General features: G+C 42.4%; 1 protein-coding gene across 4 annotated transcripts in view; it reads right to left on the reverse strand.

The window, feature by feature from the left end:
- Positions 1–490: 490 nt before the first annotated feature.
- Positions 491–25,828, reverse strand: part of SIPA1 (signal-induced proliferation-associated 1) — a 223,442-nt gene continuing 198,104 nt past the window's right edge. For 3 of the 4 annotated variants that reach the window (XM_040328809.1, XM_040328810.1, XM_040328811.1), the window contains 2 exons: positions 17,069–17,135; positions 491–1,470 (listed from right to left, as the gene is read on the reverse strand). In XM_040328809.1, the coding sequence (XP_040184743.1) occupies positions 1,300–1,470; positions 17,069–17,135 (238 nt within the window). In that variant the 3' untranslated portion in view covers positions 491–1,299. The remainder of the gene's footprint in view (positions 1,471–17,068; positions 17,136–25,828) is intronic. The other variant, XM_040328813.1, reaches the window with a different exon arrangement.

The following is a 25,828-nucleotide window of genomic DNA, read 5'->3' on the forward strand; positions in this document are numbered from 1 at the left end:
AATATTATTGGGATCCACCCAGCTGCCTGAATGAAAGCTGGCTCCGGGTCTCAGTTTGCAGCCAAAGCCAGCTAAGTGAGCGCTGGAGGGACAGAGTGGAGAGCAGTGACAGATAGTCAGACCAAGACCTGAGTGATCAGTGCTCATGTGATTGCTCAGTTCTCTATCTTAGAGCCAACATGGGATGCACGCAGCATAGATTTTTATATAACCCAAACTTCTCCTTTAAGTCAGAACATGCAAACATTTCTCTTATATCATGGGCCTTAAATCAGATATGACAAGTTACGTTTTTGCGCACATATAAGTTAGCAATATTGTTATCTGATTTGGAGAATAAGCCTTTTTTTATTGAAATGTTTTAATAGATTGAGATTTAGTGTTAAGACCAGTTCTTTCTGTTCAGTCAGGTCCCAGAATACCAATACATGTGTGTAGAAGTTTTCCGTCTTTCAACTGGTTATGAGTTCAGGTACAGCTATGACTCGTGTTCATTGTTCTCTCATGGTTTATTATTTAAGCATTTTTAAAGGGTATCAGAATGTAGAAGAATGTAGAGAAATGTCACCCTTTATTGTTCCAGAAATACATTTATGATGACAGAGACATCGAAGATGATCACTGGAAGACAATTAAATGATGTATATACAGAGTCATTTACTTGAGGTCATTGTTCATTGGTAATGTCCCACCGTCACACTACATATTTTTTTCTCTCATTCAAATAAACTCAGTCTTATTAATCCACTCTATTAATTGCATTTTGTCTTGGAAAATATCTTCCCTGAACAATCTTGTTTTTGTTTCCCCCCTTCACAGTTTTTTTTTAAACCTTACCTGAATATAATGCAAGTGTATAAATTAGTCCACTGGCGATCTCATCAAGCTTTGCATATGTTTCACTTACTTATTTCCTTTCAGCTAATCAAAATCTTGTTTTGCTCTACAGTCAAGAAGTTCATCACAAGTTATAGTAACTTTTAGTTTACACATCCTGAAATATTTTGCTTCCATTGCATAGGCATCCTAACAAACTGGCACATTTCACCAAAAATATGCCTTTTTTAGTGGTTTTTTGCCTTCCACAAATATTTGCCTGAATGGTTCAGTGTTTGACTTGTTTGCACTTTTGCTACATCTTAGCAATAACTCTTCCTGTACTTTCACTACCTTTCAGTAAATATTCTATTCTCTTTCTGATGGATGTTTTGTTGGCTTTGTACTGTTTTTTCGTAAAATCTTTTTTGTTGACCTTTAATGACACAATTCACCCATCCCCGTGTTAAAAAGAAAAGTTAGTCAGTCCTTGGCTGTTTCTGTACAGTCAACGACTGATCCTTCATAGGTACTGTTTCCACCCCTGAGTATTTTGGCACCACCACCACGGGGCAAAGTTCCAGTAAATGCTTCTTCTTGGGTCCTCTTAAGACTGAGTACCTCTGCCTGAAGCTTTGCTCTTCCCTCTTGTTCCTATAGAATGAAAAAAAATGTTACCAAAGTCTGAGTTCACTTTTTATCAGTTACATGTTTGCTGTACATTCTCCATTTATATTTTATAGCCTTTTTAAATTTCTCTTCATATTTCTTCATTTCTTTTTTTTTTTTTTTAGGCCTATCAGCTTTAAAATGTTGCTATCTGCCAGCAATGATATGTGCTCATAAATTACCCAGTATTTTTGCAGTTATGGTGGCAACAGAGCACACAAACCTGCCTATCACTGCAATTCATGCATTAGTATGCGTCATTGAAGCTTCAAGAAAATAGCAGTGCATGAAAATAACTTTAACCACCTGCCGTCTGTGCTATAGCCGAAAGATGGCTACAGTGCAGATCTTAATTGCATGAGCACGCTCTGTGATTAACGAGTCAATGAGATCAGGTGATCACAGATCAGAGAAAGAGGCCGATCCTGGACACTTACCACTTGATCAGCTGTCAGCCAATGACAGTTGATCACGTAATGTAAACAGAAGCTCATAATCAGCTGAGTAAGAAGAAAAAACAAGTTGATTACCAGCTTTTGTCAGATGGACATCGGTCCCATACACAGAGAGCCACTGCTGCTATGCAGTGCTCGTCAGTGCCACCTAACAGTGCATATCAGTGCTGCCTACCAGTGCACACCAGTGCCACTTACCAATGCCCACCAATGTCACCTACCAGTGTCCATCAGTGCTGCCAATCAGTGCCTCAGCATCAGTGCCACCTATCAGTGCCACCTATCAGTGCCCTTCCGTGCCACTTATCAGTGCCCTTCAGTGCCGCCCAACAGTGCCCAACAGTGCAACCTATCAGTGCCCATCAGTGCTGCCTCATCAGCGCACATCAATGAAGGAGAAACATTTTATAACAAACTATAAAGCAGATTTTTTTTGTAGCTAAAAATAAAAAAACAAGCAGTTATTAAATCCCACCAAAATAAAGCTCTATTTGTGTGGAAAAAAATGCTAAAATTGTAGTTTAGGTAAAGTGTTGCAATTGTCATTCAAAGAGTGACAGCGCTAAAAGCTGAAAATTGGCCTGGGTAGAAAGGGGGCTTAGGTGCCCAATGAGCAAGTGGTTAAAGTTGTTGTAAACCCTCAGGTACACTTTCACCTACAGGTAAGCCTAAATTAAGGCTTACCTGTAGGTGCTTGCAATATCTTCTTAACCTACACGGTTTAGGAGATATTTGCAAAAAAGACTGTACCGATGTGTATGGCGCATTTGCGCCATAGACAACGGCACAGGCGCACTGAGCATGCCGTTTTATGAATGGGGTAATGCCGCATGCGCAGGAGTGACATCATGCGCCGTCACGCGACTTCCGCCAGTCACAGAGCCGGAGTTTGCGAACCCTGGAAGAAGAGGGGTGAAAAATGGCCACTCGCTACTAGCAAGGAAGACCGGGACTTTGCTGGCTTCTCCTGCAGGTAAGTGACACACAATGGGCTGCTATGCATAGTAGCCCATTATGCTTTACCTTTGCAGGGAAACAAAGAGTAAGTAAACCCATCAGTCTTACTTCTTCTTTAAAATGTATGTTGGGGCAAAAACATGTGCAATACATCTCTGCAATATAAACATATGGGGCTAGATTAATGCAGAGCCGCGCATAATTATGGCGCCGCAGCGTATCGTATTTACGCTACGCCGCCGTAAGTCAGAGAGGCAAGTGCTGTATTCACAAAGCACTTGCCTCCTAAGTTACGGCGGCGTAGCGTAAATGGGGCCGGCGTAAGCGTGCCTAATTCAAATGGGGATGAGGGGGCGTGTTTTATGCTAATTATTGGTGACCCGACGTGATTGACGTTTTTCCCGAACGGCGCATGCGCCGTCCATGGAATTTCCCAGTGTGCATTGCTCCAAAGTACGCTGCAAGGACGTCATTGGTTTCGACGTGAACGTAAATTACATCCAGCCCCATTCACGGACAAGTTACGCAAACAACGTAAAATTTCCAAATTTTGACGCGGGAACGATGGCCATACTTAAAGCGGTGGTTCACCCATAAAAACGACTTCCCCCTATTACACTGCCCCCCCGCATTACAATAAGAATATGCCATTAATTTTTTTTTGCCTGCTGTACATACCTGGGTACAACTATTCACTATTCACAACTATGTCCTCCGGGTTGCGAGTCCCGCGGGAGTGGGCGTTCCTACCATGGCGGTGATTGACGGTTTGACTAAAAAATGAGCTCCCCCCGTCGCGTAAGCAGCGTCATGATTGGCGGAAGGAGCCGAACGGCGAGTCGGCGCTATACTGCGCCTGCGCATCGCAGTTCGGCTCCTTTCGCCAGTCGTGACGCGGCTTACGCGACGGGGGGGAGCTCATTTTTTAGTCAAAACGTCAATCACCACCATGGTAGGAACGCCCACTCCCGCGGGACTCGCAACCCGGAGGACACGGGTGAATAGCTGTACCCAGGTATGTACAGCAGGCAAAAAAAAATTAATGGCATATTCTTATTGTAATGCGGGGGGGCAGTGTAATAGGGGGAAGTCGTTTTTATGGGTGAACCACCGCTTTAACATTGCATGCGCCTCCTAATAGCAGGAGTAACCTTACGCCGAAAAAGCCTAACGTAAACGACGTAAAAAAATTGCACCGGGCGTACATACATTTGTGAATCGGCGTATCTAGGTCATTTGCATATTCTACGCCGAAAATGACGGAAGCGCCACCTAGCGGCCAGCGCAACTAATATACGACAGCGTAGATTCAGAGTTACGCCGGCGTATCTACTGATACGCCGGCGTAACTCTCTCTGAATCGAGCCCATGGTATTTCTCATAAATAAGCTGCAGGTAAAGAAAAATACCTGTTGATCTATCAGAAATCCAATTCATTTAGTAGATTTAATAAAGGCAAAACAGGCTTTGCAAGAAAATTTTCCCCAAAGCTTTGTGAATGAGGAGAAGCTTAAGAAGCTTTCAAAGAAGGTCATGTGCAAGGAAAAAAAAAAAAAAATTATATTTTTGCATGCAAGTGACATAATAATGGAAGTTAACAGAGCTTCACCTCATTTACCAAGCTCACCCCAATGTTATTATATAGGGGCTTGTTATCCCCCTTTTGAGCGATAAAGTTAAAGTGTTCACCTTTGCAGAGAAAATGTAAAGGTGATCTAACACCATACATTATTCTCCATCAGCATTTCTAGGATAGACCAGATGGATTCGGATTGGTCAGCGCCGTCACATTGATGGCACTGACCTAACAAAATCCATCTGGTCCATCATGGAAGTGCTGAAAGAAGAGTGGGGATTTCAAATTCCCAGACCACTAGAGAATGCTGTGGGGGCGATAGCTCAGCAAACATGAGCACACATGTATGTAAACACTAATTGCGCTACACATGGTACACTGGGTTGTAGCCTGAAATTAAAGCGGGGGTTCACCCTATCGACAGGAAAAAAAAAAATTTTTTTTCTTTTACCTTTAAATCAGGCACTGTAGCGCGAGCTACAGTATGCCTGTCCCGAATTTTTTCCCCCCATACTCACCTTGTAGTCGTCCATCGAAGATACCGGGGAATGGGCGTGCCTCTGGAGACGGAGGATGATTGACGGCCGGCTCTGGCGCGTCACGCTTCTCCGGAAATAGCCGAAATAGGCTTGGTCTTCACGACGCGTGCGCATAGCCTGTGCGCACGCGCCGTGAAGAGCCGAGACCTACTCCGGCTGTCTTCGGGGAGAGTGACGTGCCAGGGCCGGCCGTCAATCATCCTCCCTCTCCATAGGCACGCCCATTCCCCGCGGGAGCCGAAATCTACGATGGACGACTACGAGGTGAGTACGGGGTTAAAAAAATCGGGACAGGCATACTGTAGCTCGCGCTACAATGCCTGTCTCGATGGTAACATCATGTGGGTCAGGGTGAACTACCGCTTTAAGACAGACACAGATTTAGTTTTTTCCTGCTGTATTTACTCGTGCAACTTATAACATCCAAGTGAAAGATATAGCATCAAAATGTCAGAGTTGGGAAAAGGATCACCCCCTTGTGTTTTGTTGAAACACCTTTTGCTTTAATTACAGTCTTTAGTTTGTTGGGATATGTCTCTACTAACTTTTCACATCTAGACTTTGCAATATTTGCCCACACTTCTTTGCAGAACTGCTCAAGTTCAGTAAAATTTGATGGTGACTGTTTGGTGAAGACTACAGTCTTTAAATTATTCCGCAAATTTTCAATGGTGTTTAAGTCTGGGCTTTGACTAGGCCATGAAAGGACATTCACCTTTTTCTACTGTGTGGTCATTTTTGCTTGCAATCTGCTGCCTCCCAGGTTATACCCATCTCCTGTTAAAAAAAAAAAGAAAAACACCAGACTAGGATTGCCACCTTTTCTTCAAGACAAACCCAAACACTTTAGCAGCGCACGGCATGGCACCCAAACCGCGGCACGATTTTGCCACCATTGTCACCTGACAAATCGCGGCAAAATCAGGTAAACAGAATTGTGGGATGCCTGTCACCCAAAAGAAGTTTCACTGCACAATTGGGGTGCCATTATCCCTATGCCCTCCTATTACAAATCTTCTTCCTCTACCAGCACAAATCCTTCTTCCTCCAATACCCCCATGGCAGCCCACAGGTGGTACCACTGGGCCCCAGCACACAGGGGGGCCTGGACAGCAGGGGATTGGAACGGCGAGCATGGGGGGCAATTACAGAGGAGGGGGGCAATTACAGATGAAGGAGGCCAATTACAGAAGAGGGGGGAAATTACAGAGGAGGGGGAAATTACAGAGGAGGGGGGCAAATACAGAGGTGGGGGGAATACACTCACTCTCCATGTAAAAGCTGTAGGCATGTCAGTCTTTGAAGTCTGCTGTCCCATTCTCCCCTCCGATCCATGCTGCCGTTTTACTGAATTGCTGGAGGAAACAGAGAGCCGTGGGAAACTCATGTGAACTGTCGCACTGCGATCATCGAGTCACTGAGACTCGGTGGATCACAGATCCGTGTAAGGAGCCGTCCTGGCCCCTTACCATGTGATCATCTGTCAGCCAATGACAGCTGATCACATGATATAAACAAAGGATCGGTAATCAGCTTTTTTTTCTTCTCACGCTGCCAGCGTGAGGAGAAAAAAACGATCACTGGCTTGCTCACAAGGTCCCGAAGAGGAAGGAGGCACATCTGCCTCCACTGTGCCAAAAAATACTGCCTGCCAGTGCCACCTGCCACAGTGCCCTCAGGGCCACCTATCAATGCCCACAGTGCCACCCATCAATGCCCACATGTTCCACCTATCAATTCCCACCTGTGATGCCAATCAGTGGCACCTAGTAATGCTGCCTATCAGTACCCATCACTGCCACTCATCAGTGCCCATCACTGCCACCTATCAGTGCCTATCACTGCCAACTATCAGTGCCACCTATCAATGCCACCTATTAGTGCCACATCTCAGTGCCCACCAGTGCCACCTGTCAATGCCCTTCAGTGCCACCTCTCAGTGCCGCCTTATCGGTGCCCACCAGTGCCACCTTATTGTTGCCCACTAGTGCCGCCTTATCGGTGCCCATCAGTGCAGCCCATTGGTGCCCATCAGTGCAGCCCATCGGTGCCCATCAGTACATCCTTATCAGCGTACATCAATGAAGGAGAAAAATTATCCGTTTGTAAAATTTTATAACAAAATATAAAAAAATATAAATATGTTTTTAAAAAACTGTCTTTTTAATTTTTTTAACAAAATATAAAAACCGCAGAGGTTATTAAATATCACCATAATGGCTCCCACGGTGTAGTACCAAAAGTTAATTTATTAAAAATGTTTTTAAAAAACATGCAGTTCAGAACACCAAAAACAGGTTAGCTCCAAGACAGTAGCGTAAGCTGAAATATGGCAGAGTAAACAGAGCATAGGTTTCACAGCGTGCGTCCTAGATGCGTTTCACCCGATGCTCTCAAAATCCGGAAGTGACATAGTTTGCGTGGCTCCGCCTTACGCATTTCATGATAGACGTTGATTAAAGCAGTCGCAAACTTCTGTTTACTCTGCCATATATCAGCTTACGCTACTGTTTTGGAGCTAACCTGTTTTTGGTGTTCTGTACTGCATGTTTTTTAAACAATTTTTTATAAATTAACTTTTGGTACTACACCATGGGAGCCATTATCTCTCTTTCTGCATGAGGATTAATAAGTGTATCTACGACTGCCTTTAAAATCCCGGACATCGAGTGAGAGCCTGCAGTTCCTGTGATTGGAAGGAGCAATCGCCTGAAGCCACCAGGATCTGAGCTTATATGCAAATTACCCCTGCTCGGGTTAGAGAAGCTGGTGAGTGGGGACCCATGAGGGGGAGCATAAAAGTCACCTGCTAAATACCTGCCACAACAAGCACTAATCACATTGGAACTTCTTGAGGATTGTCCCATATATTTGATATGTAAATGCTTGGACGTGGACACTGTTTGGAGTAGATCAGTGTTTCTCAACTCCAGTCCTCAAGGCGCCCCAACAGGTCATGATTTCAGGCTTTCCATTGTTTTGCACAAGTGATTAGATCAGTTTCACTGCCTTAGTAATTACCACAGCCATTTCATCTGAGGGAAATACTGAAAACATGACCTGCTGGGGCACCTTGAGGACTGGAGTTGAGAAACACTGGAGTAGATCCACACGGACAGTGTACTGAACTATATCATCATACATGTGGTTTTGTTGACTGTTGTCACATATCAATGTCACTGGTTCATCAGCATTTATGTGGTTTTGATTATTGCATTTGAGTTTTCATTATTGCTTTTTTCACATAGATATATTTCTATATATTTTGTTTAATTTTTTAACTGAATTATTACTCACTGTTATTTTTTAGTAGCCTACGTATTGGCACTGGGAGGAGAGCAGACCTCTCATGTGCTAATATTGTGATTTGCTATCATACATGCTCTGTACAAGTAGGCACACTCAGTGACACTTTTTTTGTACTTCCATATCACCATTGAGCACTGGGTGTTCACAGTGGCAGCTGGTGCTCAAAATTTTGGCACAGCCACTGTGCCATCAATTCACACCACTGTGCCATGCCATTAAACGCAGCCACTGTGCCATGCCATCAAACGCAGCCACTGTGCCATCAATTGTCACCACTGTGCCATGCCATCAAACGCAGCCACTGTGCCATGCCATCAAACACAGCCACTTGTCCTCCCTGCAAAACCTATATACATATATATACACAGCCAATTGTCCCCACTGTGCCTATTGTCGCCACTGTGCCCATTGATGTCACTGTGCCCTTTGTCGCTGCTGTGCCCTGTAAAATGCCCCCCCCCCCGCCCCGGCACTTACCTTTACTGGAGTCAGCCATCCACGTCCTCGACCCTCGATGACGCTTCAGCCAATCAGGTTACCGGCAGCCAGAACCGGCCAACCTGATTGGCTGAGACGCCTGTCAGTCTTATCCAATGAACACACCCCCCGCGTGTTCCGAGGATAAGCTTCCGGGGACCCGAAGGCTGTACTTCGTACAGCCAACCAGCTGCCGTTATTCAGCTGGCTGGCGCTCAACATCCAGCCAGCTGAATAGTGGGCGGCAGCAAAGACAATAACATAGATTTGTGCAATGCATGAATCTATGTTATTAGACTCAGTGGCGGTGAGAGCCAGAGGGGGCGGCGCTCCAGCGACCTCTATGGACAAACCGCCACTGGGTGTTCAACTGATCACGAAGTTAGGGACCTGAGCTCCGTAGGACTGTCCACATAGGAGTATTTGTCCCCACAGTGTTGGAACTTTTATTTGCCACAATAATTTTATCTAGCCACAGGGGGGGGGGGTACTATCATACAATTTCGACTTTGGGATTTTATATATGTGACCCCGTCTAGCTTGTCTCTACATATTCAAAGCGAGACCTGTTAGACCGTAGCGCCACCACCCCCATTTTTAGCTGAGTCCCCAGGTGACCCTCAAGAAGGAACAGTAAAAAGAGAAGTAGGAACAGAGAACAGAAGGGAAAAAAGAGAAAACATTCAGGCCAGGATCCTCCTGGCTCCGAATAATGTAACATAAAAATGCAGTGTATTACTAGCATACAATAATAAAAGGTCAAATATCCCAGAGCTTGAGCTCTGAGTGTGGAGGAGTCTTGACCAAACCCAAGTAATGGGAAGAATATGTGCAGTGACTAATGTCCACAAACGGACCACTGAGAAGCCACCGCTAGGAGGAAGAATCAACTGGCAGTAAACAGCAAATTCTAAGGTCACACAATGAGGGGTCATTGGTTTCAGTGTTAGTTTTCAGCCACACAAAGCGTTCACCCAAATTACAAACAGGGCTTCTTATGGCTTTCTTTCAAAAATGTCTTTCTTCTTGCCACTCTTCCATAAAGACCAGATTTGTGGAGTGCACATAGTTGTCCTGTGGACAGATTCTCACACCTATCATTTTCCTTCTACTTCACAATTATGTGCCACTTTGTGTTGGTCTATCACATAAAATCCCCCAAAAATTAATTGACATTTTTGGATGTAACATGACAAAATTTGGAATATTTTAAGGCACTGAGGTGGGAGAGAGGAAAACCAGGGAAAATAAAGTTATTCCTCTCACCCCTCTAAAGAAAACCCATCGAGGAAGGGTCTGAATGAAATGTTAAGGCCGAGAGGCGAAGTAGCTTGTAGCCTAAAGATACATCATTGTTTACATTGGAGAAGGAGTTTGTTCCAATCTCCTCCCCGTAGTCCAGGGTGAATGCGATCAAAAGAAATAGGAGCTGTATTTTGGGGAAAATGCCCCCATGTACAGTACTGACATGTCGGCCCAATGGGAGTTCTGGGTTTGAGGTATGCATGCTGGAAATATGGAAATAAGCTCTCCTCCAGAACTCCAATTTGGTTTTTCCAACGTACAGTAGTAGCACATAGACAAAATGTGTTTAGTTCCGGATAGATTTGTTATGTTACTCATTTTGTTTTGTTGATTGGTTTCGGAATTTGTTTAGTTTCAAATTTGCAGAACGATTCGAATTTGGATCGGTCGAAAAATTATCGACCGATTCAAATTCTGTGTGAAAAATAACTGGTATAGAAGGGAAGACAGCCACTGTGTCCTGACTCATCAGCTGTCAGCCTGCTGTCAGGTCCTTTGGGTCAACATGGAGTAGATGCTTTGACTTTGGGCCACCCCAAAGCACCTTATGCCCATGTTGATGGGGACAAGGGCCTCTTCCCCACAACCCTGGGTGGTGGTTGTGGGGGTCTGCGGGCAGGGCTAGCTTAACAAGGGGGCCCCCAGATCCCACCACCATGTGAATGAGTATGTAGTACATAGTACCCTTACCCATTCACCAAAAAAGTGTAAAAAGTGAGAAAAGACACAACAAGTTTGACAATTCTTTTATTAAAAATCAAAAATGTAGATTCATCATCAATCACGACACCCGTCACACCCGAAAAAATAAGAAAACAAATCTTGCATCTGCAGGAGTGACTTCATGCGGCTCCGGGCCAATCACAGAGCCAGAGTCCGCGGTCCCAAAAGGAAGAGGGGCGAGAAGATGGACACAGCCTGCACAGGGGACAGTGCTGGATTCGTTTGCAGGTAAGTGTCACATAATGGGCCCATTATGCTTTTAATTTGCAGGGTTTGCAGTGAGCAAAAGAGGAAGTAAAACCCATCAGGGTTTAATCCCTCTTTAAATAGCTAAGGAACAGGGCCACCCAGCGACTTAACCGGGTGGCCCTGACTTCATGTGATGTCATCGACCAAGACATGCTGGGTCATTTTAGGTCACTGCATGACATCATAGTTACTTAAGAAGTTACATTTTTAATAAAGGAATTGTCAAAAACTTGTGTTGTGTCTTTACTCACTTTTTAGGTGAATGGGCCCCCTGCTCCAAAACACCCCCCGATGTTGAGGTCATGTGACCTGGTATGGTTCAGGAGGGGGGTGGTCACTCGTCCCGTCCCTTTTTCTGACCTTTCGTGCTGTATTTTCGGATAATGGTCTCATATGGATTTTGGGGGTGGGTCTCCACAAGGTTTTTTTTTTTTACATTTTGGCATGGGGGTCACCTTAAAATCCATACCAGGCCCTGAAGGCCTGGTATGGATTGGAGAGGACCCCACACAGTTTTTTTTCCTCTGAATTTTCAGCTGTCGATGGGGAAGCCCGTTGACAGCTGATGAGTCATCAGTTAAGGAATACAGGGGCCGGCTTCCTGGCCTGTTCCTTAACAACCAGATATTCTTCACACAGAATTTGAATCGATAATTTATTTGACTGATCCAAATTCGAATAGTTCCCAAAATTTGGAATTTGTTAGAAAATGAATATACAAAACAAAATTAAATGCATTTCAGTCAAATACACCTGAATCTCCAAATAACCAAAAAATTGTAAAATTGATATTCAAATTAAAAAGAATTGCACTTGTCCAATCACATATGAGGAGATAGATGACTCCCTCTGTCCTACAACTGCCATAGTGTTTAGGCCTATATTTTTCTCTATTTGTTAGTCTACAGGATTTATTGGTGTTTATATACAGTTGCAAGAAAAAGTATGTGAACCCTTTTGGAATGATATGGATTTCTGCACAAATTGGTCATAAAATGTAATTTGATCTTCATCTAAGTCACACCAATAGACAATCACAGTCTGCTTAAACTAAAAACACACAAATAATTAAATGTTAGCCCTATAAAAAACACACACCAGTTCTGGGTTTGCTTTTCACAAGAAGCATTGCCTGATGTGAATGATCAGAAGACCTACGATTAAGGGCCCTTTTCACACTGGTGCGTTTTTGCCGCGTTTTTGCGGTAAAAATAGCGCTATTAAAACGCTCATAAAACGCTCCCCATGCCCCCTCCATTGAAATTAATTAAAAACCACTGTAAAAATGCAGTAAAAACGCGGTAAAAACAGAGCGTTAAAATCGCGGTAAAACACATCGATTTTACCGCGTTTTTACCGTGTTTTTAATTCATTTCAATGGAGAGGGGCATGGGGAGCGTTTTAATAGTGCTATTTTTACCGCAAAAACGCAGAAAAAACGCACCAGTGTGAAAGGGCCCTAAGAATTGTTGACTTGCATAAAGCTGGAAATGGTTATAAAAGTATCTCCAAAAGCCTTGCTGTTCATCAGTCCATGCTAAGACAAATTGTCTATAAATGGAGAAACTTCAGCACTGCTGCTACTCTCCCTAGGAGTGGACGTCCTGAAAAGATGACTGCAAGAGCACAGCGCAGACTGCTCAATGAGGTGAAGAAGAATCCTAGAGTGTCAGCTAAAGACTTACAAACGTTTTTGGCATATGCTAACATCCCTGTTAGTGAATCTACGATACGTAAAACACTAAACAAGAATGGATTTCATGGGAGGAAACCACAGAGGAAGCCACTGCTGTCAGAAAAAAAACATTGCTGCATGTTTACAGTTTGCACAAGAGCACCTGGATGTTCCACAGCAGTACTGGCAAAATATTCTGTGGACAGATGAAACCAAAGTTGAGTTGTTTGGAAGAAACACACAACACTATGTGTAGAGAAAAAGAGGCACAGCACACCAACATCAAAACCTCATCCCAACTGTGAAGTATGGTGGTGGGGGCATCATGGCTTGGGGCTGCTTTGCTGCGTCAGGACCTGGACGGATTGCTATTATCGATGGAAAAATGAATTCCCAAGTTTATCAAGACATTTTGCAGGAGAACTTAAGGCCATCTGTCCACCAGCTGAAGCTCAACAGAAGATGGGTGTTGCCACAGGACAACGACCCAAAGCATAGAAGTAAATCAACAACAGAATGGCTTAAACAGAAGAAAATACGCCTTCTGGAGTGGCCCAGTCAGAGTCCTGACCTCAACCCAATTGAGATGCTGTGGCATGACCTCAAGAAAGCGATTCACAACAGACATACCAAGAATATTGCTGAAACAGTTCTGTAAAAAGGAATGGTCAAGAATTACTCCTGACCGTTGTGCATGTCTGATCTGCAACTACAGGAAAACGTTTGGTTGAAGTTATTGCTGCCAAAAGAGGTTCAACCAGTTATTAAATCCAAGGGTTCATATACTTTTTCCACCTACACTGTGAATGTTTACATAGTGTGTTCAATAAAAACATGGAAGCATTTAGGGCCAGATTCACAAAAGAGATACGACGGCGTATCTAATGATACACCGTCGTATCTCTGTTTCTAACTATGCGGCTGATTCATAGAATCAGTTACGCATAGCTAGCCCTAAGATCCGACAGGTGTAATGGACTTACACTGTCGGATCTTAGGATGCAGTACCGCGGCCGCCGCTGGGGGGAGTTCTCGTCGTAAACCAGCGTCGGGTATGCAAATTAGCACTTACGGAGATCCACAAAGCTTTTTCCCTTTGTTAAGTCGCCGTAAGTGTCAGTTTGCCGTCGCAAAGATAGGGTACCTTTACAAAAGTGTAAAGGTACTCTACCATGCAAAAGTATACCCGTCGTTCCCGTGTCGGTTTTGAATTTTTTTCAAATCTTTTATTTTTCCCGCCGCAACTCTTTTTTACCCGGCGCAACGTAACTTTGCGCAAAGCACATCGGGAAAATAGCGTCGGGAGCATGCGCAGTACGTCCGGCACGGGAGCGCGCCTAATTTAAATGTGACTCGCCCCATTTGAATTGGCCCGCCTTGCGCCGGACTTATTTAGGATACACCGCCGCAAATTTCCAGGTAAGTGCTTTGTGGATCGGGCACTAACCCTTAATTCTTTGTGTGTTATTACTTTAAGCAGACTGTGATTGTCTATTGTTGTGACTTAGATGAAGATCAGATCACATTTTATGACCAATTTGTGCAGAAATCCATATCATTCCAAAATGATTCACATAATTTTTCTTGCAACTGTATTGGCAGTAATTACAGCCAGCATATTTAAAGGTGCCAGACATTTACAGGGATCTTTTCTGCCTGTTTTAAATTTGCTTTGGACTATATTGTCTCTGATGGATTTTGCCTTGTGGTCTATTGAGCACAAAGTGGCCAATGGTGGGATCAATTGTGAGAAGATGCCAGTAGCGCTGCATGATTTTTGAATCTGTGTGTGTTAGTTGGAATGTATTTTGAAAAGTTCTATTATATATATATTTTGTGGGATACACAATTCCATTACAGATATTACCTCATGGTTTTAGTATCCATATAAATGCAATACACATTCTCCTTTTTTCTTCTTTATAGCAATTTGTTCATATACATTGGCTCGTTTCTTGGTGACTCCAGTGGTTATGGCACTTTGGATTGTATGGATGTCATATACAGTGGCACCCATTTGACAGCAGTATCCTTATACATATACAAGGTTTATAAAAATGAGGCTTCAAGTATGAATCATATGTAAATATGTCAGATTTCCAGTCCTTTGCTGCATATATAGAAAAGCATTCTAGCAGAGAAGCCAGAACAACAAGAAGGGCTATATCGAAAATCACTGACTAGATAATTATCCAAAATTACAAAATGTATTAAATATAATATAGATTACATATGGTAAAAAGAATTTTCCTAGATAAGAAACAAAGATGAATTTATTGCAGTGGGGTTTACACCCAGCCGGGTATTATTAAACCAACATTGCAACAAACACATACCAACAAAATAACATAACACAAACACATACAGGGGGGCTATCCGGATGTCAGATAGCAAGGAAGGATGTTTATTTCAGGGAAATCCCTGTATATATGCACAAGAAAATCAAAATAGAAATAAAGGATAGTATATTTCTTTTATTTCTATTTTGATTTTCTGTATGTGTTTGTGTAATGTTATTTTGTTGGTATGTGTTGCAATGTTGGTTTAATAATACCCGGCTGGGTGTAAACCCCACTGCAATAAATTCATCTTTGTTCCTTATCTAGGAAAATTCTTTTTACCATATGTAATCTATATTATATTTTATAAATTTTGTAATTTTGGATAATTATCTAGTCAGTGATTTTCTATATAGCCCTTCTTGTTGTTCTGGCTTCTCTGCTAGAATGCTTTTCTAAGTATCCTTATACATATCTGTTTTTATGCTTAGTATGGGCCAGATTCACCAAAGAGATACGACGGCGTTTCTCCTGATACACCGTCGTATCTCTGTTTCTATCTATGCGACTGATTCATAAAATCAGTTACGCATAGATATCCATAAGATCCGACAGGTGTAATTGTTTTACACTGTCGGATCTTAGGGTGCAATACCGCGGCCGCCGCTGGGTGGAGTTTGCGACGAAAACCAGCGTCGAGTATGCAAATTAGGAGTTACGGCGATTCCCGACGGATTTTCGCGTTCGCTACGTTGCCGCTAGTCTAGTTTCCCGTCGCAAAGTTAGTCGTTTTTTTTGGTGCCCTAACTTTAGTCAGCAATCGTATTGGTGTCTAAAGTATGGCCGTCGTTCCCGCGTCGAAATGTAAAATTTAACGTCGTTTGCGTAACACGTCCGGGAATACGGAAGTACGCTATGCGCGTCGCCGTTCGAAAAAATGCCGTCACGGCGCGCAAAGCACGGCGGGAGTTAGGAAACGGAGCATGCGCAGTAGGTCCGGCGCGGGAGCCCGCCTAATTTAAATGGCACACGCCCATTTGAATTGGCCCGCCTTGCGCCGGAGGCCCCCGGCGTAGTTTTCATCGCAAGTGCTTTGTGAATCAGGCACTTGCGATGAAAACTTGCGGCGGTGTAACGTATCTACGATACGTTACGCCGCCGCAGTTCTATGTGAATCTGGCCCTAACTGCCTGCACGTATCGGATATTCCATGATATTCCAGTGATTATTTGTATATAACAATAAATGTTTCCTTAGCATTTACAACTTTGTATACAATTGTATGATTTATATCATCTCCACTCTGCAGAAAAAGATTTTTGAACCTGCTTGTCTGCACCCCTGAAAAAGACTTTTGCCCTGTACACACGATCGGTTCGTCTGATGAAAACGGACCGATGGACCGTTTTCATCAGACGAACCGATCGTGTGTGGGCCCCATCAGGTTTTTTCCCATCGGTGAAAAAAAATAGAACCTGTTTTAAAATTTCCGTATGGTTAAAAAAACGATCGTCTGTGGGGAAATCCATCAGTCAAAAATCCACACATGCTCAGAATCAAGTCGACGCATGCTCAGAAGCATTGAAATTCATTTTTCTCTGAACGTCGTTGTGTTTTACATCACCGCGTTGGACACGATTGGATTTTTAACCGATGGTGTGTAGGCAAGACTGATGAAAGTCAGCTTCATCAGATATCTGATGAAAAAATCCATCGGTTCGTTTTCATCAGACGAACCGATCGTGTGTCACATGGGCAATAGGTTCTATTAAACTGTCTAGGACATCTTATATGTATTTTTTTACTGCATGATATTTTATCATATGTTTTAATCTTTACTACATGGCTTCTTGAACATTTTGCTGCAGGAAAAGTCCCTGTATTTAGAGGGTTGCTTTTATATTTGCTAGTAGCCAGCAGGGGGAACCGCGGAGCACAGCACTAAAACCAAACTAAAGTTTTGTACCAGTCTGGCTTGAGCAGTAAAGAAATCTTTATTCTTTAGGGTACAAGATCTTATAATACATTCCATTTCTCACCTTCCTGAGTTCTTCCTGTATTTTTTTTAGTTTAATTTCCAGCTCTGTGACTTTGTCGTTGAGATTTCTATGAGAAAAAAAGAGTAATAAACTATTGTTTCTATTACATAAAACACAGCAGAACGTTTTTAAAGCAAAACTCCAGGCAAACAGGTAAATACACAGTTAAAATACAGATATGTGGTCTGGTTTACCTACCAAAGCTTTTCAAATTCTGCTCAGCCAGTCTTGTAATCTGCCAGAAAACACAACCAGGTCTACCTCTCTCTACTGCAGTTAAGCAACACTACCTGTCGCATTACACAATCCGGCCTGCTGACTACATACACTACATACATGTGAGTGAGCAGCAGCACACTGACAAGGTATTTTTTGTGCTTTCCTATCCACTAAGTTTGTTTAGAAAGCACTGTACAAAGTATTAGGGCTATGATTGTCTCAGAGTTCTTCTTTACCTCCCAGCCTGCCTGCTGCTTTTCAGAGGATTATATGTTATATAAACATTTTCCAGAATTTGTACTAATTTTATTTAAATACATGTAATAATTCAATGCATGCATCATTGGACTAAATTGTGTTTTTATACTTGCGTGGAGTTCAGCTTTAACCACTTCAATACAGGGCTTTTATACCCACATCCATACCGGGCCTATTCTGGCACTTCTCTCCTACATGTACAAATCATGATTCTTTTGCTAGAAAATTACTCAGAACCCCCAAACGTTATATAGGGAATAAAATGGCGGTCATTGCAACTTTTTATCTTGCACGATATTTGAGCAATCATTTTTCAAATGCCTTTTTTTTGGGAAAAAAAAATTGTTTCATGAATTAAAAAATAAAAAACAGTAAAGTTAGCCCAATTTTTTTGTAAAAAATGAAAGATGATGTTATGCCAAATAAATAGATACCCAACGTGTCACGCTTTAAAGTGGTTGTAAACCCACTTTTTCACTTTTACCTACAGGTAAGCCTATAACAAGGCTTACCTGTAGGTATAAAGAATATCTCCTAAACCTGTACGGTTTAGGAGATATTCCCCTCGCAATGCGGGCGGCGCATGCGCAGGGGGGAATCCACGGCGAAAGGACCGGCATCCCTTGTAATAGGAATAGTGTGTGACAGGTCCTCTTTATGGAGAGATGCAGGGTCAATAAGACCCTGCATCTCTCCTCCAGGCTGGAAATCATTAGATCGTAAAAAAAAAAATCACCAATATCATGCTCACTAGCGGCTTTGTTTACTTCCGGGTACCTGGGCATGACGTCATCACATCGTGCCCAGGCCTCCGACTGGTCACCAGTCATCTCTATGCTTCCCGATGGCACGAGAGACCCCGGAGAAGCACCGGATGGCGGTGGGAGGGGGTATCTCCCCTCCCGCCGCCTATAAGAACGACCAAGCGGTGGAACCGCTGCTATGATCATTCTTATGGTGCGCAGAATCGCCACCGATTATGATATCTAAATGATGCCTCTAGATGCAGGCATCATTCAGATATCCCCTCACAAAGCCCAGGACGTCATATGACGTCCACCGGGGATGGGAGACCCCCTCTGTGGACGTCATATGACTATAGGCCGGTACTGAAGTGGTTAAATATAACCTGTCATGAAACACTGCCACTTCCTACCTGCTTCTAAAATAATAGTTGCATTGCCGTTAAATTGATTAACTTCAATGGTCACTAAGTTATTGGGGTTAAAGTGGAACTATGGGCAAAACAGAAAAGATTACGTATATCATGCAGTCTTTATCTGTATTCTTCTCTTGTCTACAACCCTTCAAAAGAGCACAATTTTGATAAAATCCTTCTGCATCTGTGAGGAGTACAGAGGAGGGGATGGAGAGCTGCAGTTACAGCTCTTATACACTGTGTGAGAGCTGATTGGAGGAAAGGGACACCACCACCCTCCACATGGGTAGAGGAATGAAGAAACGTGCAGAGCTGTATTCTGAATAGACAAGCTGTGTGATATCTCCCTCCCTGTCACAAATGTATCTCCTGTGTCGGGAAAACTTCTCAGAAGTGACTCATGCTGATAACAGAGGGACAAAGCACCAGAGAGAAACTACACTTAGAGCTTTAGAGAGAGACAGGTAAACCCTACAGATACACAGTATGTGCTTAGTTTGCATTTACAGTTCGCAGTTTAACCACTTTAACACTGCTGTCTTTCTTTTTTTGAGTCCTCTCTGTATATAGTTGTATTCCCTGTTGAACCTGACAGCTTGGTTGTTGTTTTACTTCCTTGTCCATCAAAGTGGCAGTTAGAGGTATGAGATTAAATATAAAAAATTTACAAGGGTGAAAATCCTGTTCCCAAAAAGAAAACAAATGCTGCTGTATCTGCTTAAAAAGTGTTAGCTAAAGTAAGACTTTAATTTGTCAGTCATCCCCAAACCCTCCCCCTCCTGCTTTTGTTTTAAAGCGGAGTTCCACCCACAAGTGTAACTTCTGCTTTAAGGCCTCCTCACCCCTATGACACATTTAGCATGTTATTTTTTTTGGGGGGGGGGGGGCGAGGGGAGTGGGTACCTAGTTATAACGTTACGTCACAGGTCCCAAAAAATTGCTTGGTCATTGAGGAAGCCGCAAGCTGTCACAGCCGGGTCCCCACACTTGATGCCAGCGCCAGATAGAACCGAGGGTTCGGGCGGCCGCATTGCTGGATCGTGGAATAGGTGAGTGTGTGTTTATTAAAAGTCTTTTGATAAATACAAATACGAATAGAACTACGCTTTAAGCTCAGGTGCACAGAGGACTTCGGCAGCTAGGGTTGTTTACTTTGATTTATCAGGTGCCAGACAGCTTTCACTTGTGGACAACATGTTTAATCTAGGGTTTGGAATGCAAAGGAACATTTTTTCAGTTAGGATCTTTTTAAGCACAGGGATCAGTGGTCCTTTAAATAGCAGTGTCAAGTTGCACAAGATACCCTCCATTTTTTCAACCTCCACGGGTTAATTTTGGTTTGATCCACAGACCACTTAGGCTCTGAAGAAAGGGGTGCACCCCAGAAACGCGTCAGCCATTTGAGGGATCGTGCGATCCTCTTGTCATCAAGTCCTGCTTGCAGGTGCCAAGAGATTCAGCTTGATTGTCAGAAAAGTGTTTACTTAAGCTCCTTTTGTGAGTAGGACCATTGCTTTTGTTCTATTTTTAATAAAACCTTTTTATGTGTTAATGCACTAGGTCGATTCGCCCTCCCTTTTTTCTTTTTCTCTTTAACATGATACTATAGTCAATTACGAATGGAAGTGGTTAATTCTGATATGTCAGATTTTAAAAATGATAACCCTGGAGGATAAGTGTATGTAGCAATTCTATAATAAGTGGGATAATAAGTTAGATAAAGAAAGGCAAGAGGAGATTAATGCATTAAAGGGGTTGTAAAGGTTACATTTTTTTTTTAAACAACAAACATACCATACTTACCTCCACTGTGCAGTTCGTTTTGCACAGAGTGGCCCCGATCCTCGTTTTCTGGGGTCCCTCGCGCTGCATCATTGATTTGATTGACAGCAGCAGTAGCCAATGGCTGCACTGCTATCAATCATCCAATGATGAGGCCACAAGAGCTGGGTGAAACCAACACGGGGCTAAACAAAGTACAGGCAAACAGTCTGTTGTTTCTCTGGAAAAACTGCGTCAGGAGCAGGAACTCTTTTATTACTTATGAGGCATAGACAAAACATGAACTCACAAACGTAACACTGCCATCTAGTGATCATACAATGTAGTAGGCACACAGCAATGACATATAGTGGTTGTTGCTTATTAAATACAAACCTTGTATGCTAACACCCCCACTCAACAACTACTATCTATGTCAATCCCATTTCTGATCTAAGATCAACAAATCTGTTTCTAGCTAGTGGCTTTGTCAAAGCATCAGCAATCATTTTTTCCGACTCACAATACACAAGTTCAATCACTTTTTGATCAACTAAGTCATGAATGTAATGATGTCTGACATCAATGTGCTTGGTTCTTCCATTAATCTTCTCACTTGTTGCAAGCTTAATGCAACCCTGATTGTCTTCAAATAAGACGGTAGATTCTGATGTTGCTTCTCCAAGATCCTTGAGTAATTGCTGTAACCACACAACTTCTTGACTGGCATAAGCTGCAGATATGTATTCGGCTTCTGTAGAGGACAATGCCACTGACATCTGTTTCTTGCTGGACCATGATATAGGACTGTCTCCCAATTTTAATAAGTAACCACTTGTGGATTTGCGTGTGCTGTGATCACCTGCCCAATCGGAGTCCACATATCCCACAAGGTTTAAATCACCACTTGCTGACAGTTTCAAATGTAAGTCTTTTGTCTGTTTCAGATATCTCATAACTCTTTTGATCGCATTCCAGTCTCTTTGACGTGGTTTATCAACTCGCCTGCAAAGAAGAGACTTGCTGGCTGCAATGTCTGGACGTGTAGTGGTTGCAATGTAGAGAAGTGCCCCCACTGCTTGTCTATATTGTTCATTGGATGTGAGAAGATCATCTTCTCCTTCTAACTTTGGATAGGCTGTATCCATAGGCGTGCTTGCTCCTTTCGCCTCTGTCATGTTGAATTGCTGAAGAATAGATTCAATTTTTGCACTCTGATTCAACAGGAAACTTCCATCTTTCTCACGCTGGATGTCAATTCCAAGATAATATGTCACTTCACCTAGGTCTTTAGTTTCAAAGTGCTCGTTGAGTACTCCTGTTAACTTTGCAATTTCATTGTTGTTTTTGTGAGCAATGATCAGGTCATCTACATAAATTAGCAGATACATCCACTCAGTGTCTACTTGTTTAGCATATAGGCACGGATCAGCTTTGCTTCTTGTAAATCCTTCATTTAGTAGAACTTGATTAATCTTCAGGTTCCATGCTCGAGCTGATTGTTTAAGGCCATAAAGAGATTTATTCAACTTGCAGACAAGATGCTCTTGTCCCTTTTTCAAATATCCTTCTGGCTGTGACATGTAAATTTCTTCTTCAATATCACCATTAAGAAAAGATGTCTTAATATCGTGATGTTTCACAATCATTGTACGCATGGCAGCCACTGTCATTAGTGTTCTGAAAGTACTTTGTTTAGCAACTGGAGCAAAAGTAGCATCATAGTCCTCACCGAACTTCTGTGAGCAACCTTTAGCAACCAGCCTTGCCTTGTAACGACAGACTTTCCCTTCAGAGTTACATTTGGTTTTAAAAACCCATTTACATCCTATGGCATGTTTACCTTGAGGTAGCTCTGAAAGTGTCCATGTCTGGAGATCTTCGAGTGATGTCATTTCTTCATCAGCGGCTTTATTCCATACTTGTTTCTCATGCATTGGCAGTTTCTGCATCTCTTTCCATGAACCTGGTTCAGTTTGAACAGCTCTGTGAGCTATGTAAGATAAACGTTCAGCTGGAACACCTTTATTGATTCTGGTTGATTTTCTGACTGAAGGTATTTCTGGTTCAGATTCAGGTTTTGATTCTTCTGCAGTAATTTCTATTTCTGTGTCACTTTCCTTATTTTCTTGAGTGACTGATGTTGATTCTTTCTCAGTTTGAATAGTTTGTGTCTGTTGTTCAAACTTTGAGCACATAGAAGTTTCATCAATAATCACACTTCTGCTGACTGTTACCTTGTTCGTGTCTTGATGTAAAATCCTGTATCCTTTTTGAGATTCACTGTACCCCACAAGTACACCATCTTTTGCACATGCATCCCATTTTGTACGTTTTACTTTTGGAATGTGTACATAAGCTTTACTTCCAAAAATTCTGATGTGTCTTAAATCTGGTTTCCTTTTGTTCCACAGTTCATATGGAGTTTTTGTTGTTGCTTTTCCCGGCAAGCGATTTTGAAGATAACATGCAGTTGTGATAGCTTCTCCCCAGTATGTAGTTGGCATATCAGCATCAAATAGCATGCTCCTCCCACTTTCACACAGTGTGCGGTTCATTCTCTCTGCAACTCCATTTTGCTCCGGGTTATATGGAACTGTTGTATGGAACATAATTCCATGCTTCCTGAGAATGGCTTGTGTTTTACCACTTGTATATTCTGAGACATTATCTGTTCGTAGTACTCTGGGCATTCCGCCAAAAATATTATTTACTTGAGCGAGATACTCTTCTAATTTCTCTGGCACTTCATCCTTATTGTGAAGTAGAAATACTGTGGTATATCTGGAGTAATCATCAATGAAGGTCAGGAAGTATTTTTTCTTTCCTGGAGTCATAGTTTTCATTGGACCACAAAGATCTGAATGTATTAAGTCCAGAGGTTTTTGAGCTTTGCTGTTGGTCTGCTTGGGAAAAGGTGTCCTTGCCATTTTTCCTTTAATACAGCTGGTACAAATCATTATGTGATCACATGGATTAATCTTAATACCACTTGCATAGTTATTCTCAACTATTTTCTTTATTGTATCAGAATTTCTGTGCCCCAATCGTCTGTGCCAAGTGTGGATGCAGTTTGAATGTTTAACCTCTTTGGCTATTTTAACCATTTCACTGCAGTTCAGCTGATATAGTTCATCTATGATTTTAGCCTTTGCAAGCAAGCAATCCCCTTTTGTTATGATACAACTGTCACCCTGAAATGTGACTACATTGCCTTGGTTAGTGAGTTTCTTTACTGACAAAAGGTTGCTTTCAAGATCTGGCACATACAGAACATTCCTCATATGGATCTTTTTAGTGATATCTGGAGAGATAGGACAGTATAGAAAGCCATCTCCTATTCCCACTGATTTCATGAATTGTCCATTAGCTGTAGTTATCCCTTCTGTTTTGCTTTCATCAAGCTGAGCGAAGAAACTTCGGTCATTTGTCATGTGACTTGTAGCACCTGAGTCCACACACCATGCTTGCACAGAGGTGACACCATTTTTGGATCCGAATGCATACTCCTTTGTTTCTATGACATTCTTAGCTTGTTGCAATGCACTTTGTTTTTGCATTCTAGCTTTCCAGATTCTACAATCTGCTTTTAGGTGTCCTGGTTTCTTGCACACAAAGCATTCCCGCTTTTCTAGCTGCACGTCACTGTGTTTATTTTTGTATTTCGTCTTTAAAGCCGTCTCTGAACACACACTCACATTACTCATGCTTTCAGTTTTGCGCTTGTATTCATCCACAAGCTTGCCTTTAACATGTTCCAGTGTCAGATCATCATCTGGACGTGCATCTAGTGCTGTTACAAGTGTCTCATAACTTTCAGGAAGTCCACTTAATAATAGCGCTGCAACATGGAAATCTTTTATCTCTTCTCCAATCCCTCGCAGTCTCTCCACCATCTCTAAGGTCTGTCTTATATAGTCCTGCATGTCCTGGTCTTTCTGTAGCTTAGTCTGATAGAGCTTTCTGATTAAATACAGTTTATTGCTGAGATTAACTCTTTCATGTGCTTTCTGTAACTCTTCCCACATGTCTTTAGCAGTCTGACAGTTACATATATGTATGATTTGATCATCATCTATGCACAGGGAGATTGTGCTCTGCGCCTTCTGATCTCTGTCTAACCACTCCTCTGTGGGCTGTGCAGGTCTTTGTTCATTTATACATTTCCATGTACCTTCTCTTATAAGCAGCATTTTCATCTTGAATTTCCAAGATTGGTAGTTCTGATTCGTCAGATTTGCAATGGAGAACTTTGCTGAGGGGATGGCAGCAGCCATTTCTGCTGTTTGTCTTTCTGTTGCTGTCTCCTGCACTCAATTGCTCTAGCTCACTGCATCTGGCTATATCCAGGGGTAATCTGTATTATATCCTGGGCTTCTGTAACATGTCCTGGGCCCATAACCCGTTAGATATAATCTTTTGGGGCTAAACAAAGTACAGGCAGACAGTCTGTTGTTTCTCTGGAAAAACTGCATCAGGAGCAGGAACTCTTTTATTACTTATGAGGCATAGACAAAACATGAACTCACAAACGTAACACTGCCATCTAGTGATCATACAATGTAGTAGGCACACAGCAATGACATATAGTGGTTGTTGCTTATTAAATACAAACCTTGTATGCTAACAGATTTGGGCCTCAGGTAAGTAAAACAGGGGCTCGGGGGGGCCTGTAACTATCAGATGTTTTTTCACCTTAATGCATAGGATGCATTAAGGTGGAAAAAAAACAGAAGGTTTACAACCCCTTTAATTAGGAAGGTGAAAACAATCGGGCTTATGCAATGTCTTTCACCTTTGTAAGAAATAAGTTAAGGTGATAAAAGAGGGCAAGTTTGTATAAATATTTAATCTCACAACTGAAACAGCACAAGCTAAGCTGCAAGGAAGCGGCACGGAGAAAGTGCGTAAGGGGATAATGGAATGTAATAAGGATTTTGTGGTATTATTTATTGCACTTGTGGGAAAGAAACCAGAGCACCTGATAAGGTATTTGATAGGACCTTTAGGCTTAAATGGTAGTGAGCAAAGGAAGGTTTGTTATGGCCACAAGGACCATGACTTTGATCAAGGCTGCTTCAGAGTAAGGATCATTAAAATGAGAGGCAATTTAGCAGCCCGGTGAGGATTCAGTTACTCTCATTTTACAAGTCGAGAGGGAACTCCTGGGACTACAATGAAAAGCATCGAAGCAGAAGGTTTGCAAGCAAGTTCAGGAAACATGCATTAGTGAACATCCTAAGTTTGAGTGTACAGCATATGGTGGTGTCAGTAATTGGTGAGAAGAAGCATTTTTGTGCCAATGGCAAAAGGAGCAATGCCCATTAAAGGGACACAGGCTGTTCCTGTGGCTACAAAAATAT

The sequence above is a fragment of the Rana temporaria genome, chromosome 11 (assembly GCF_905171775.1).
Source record: "Rana temporaria chromosome 11, aRanTem1.1, whole genome shotgun sequence".
Lineage (NCBI taxonomy): Eukaryota > Metazoa > Chordata > Amphibia > Anura > Ranidae > Rana > Rana temporaria.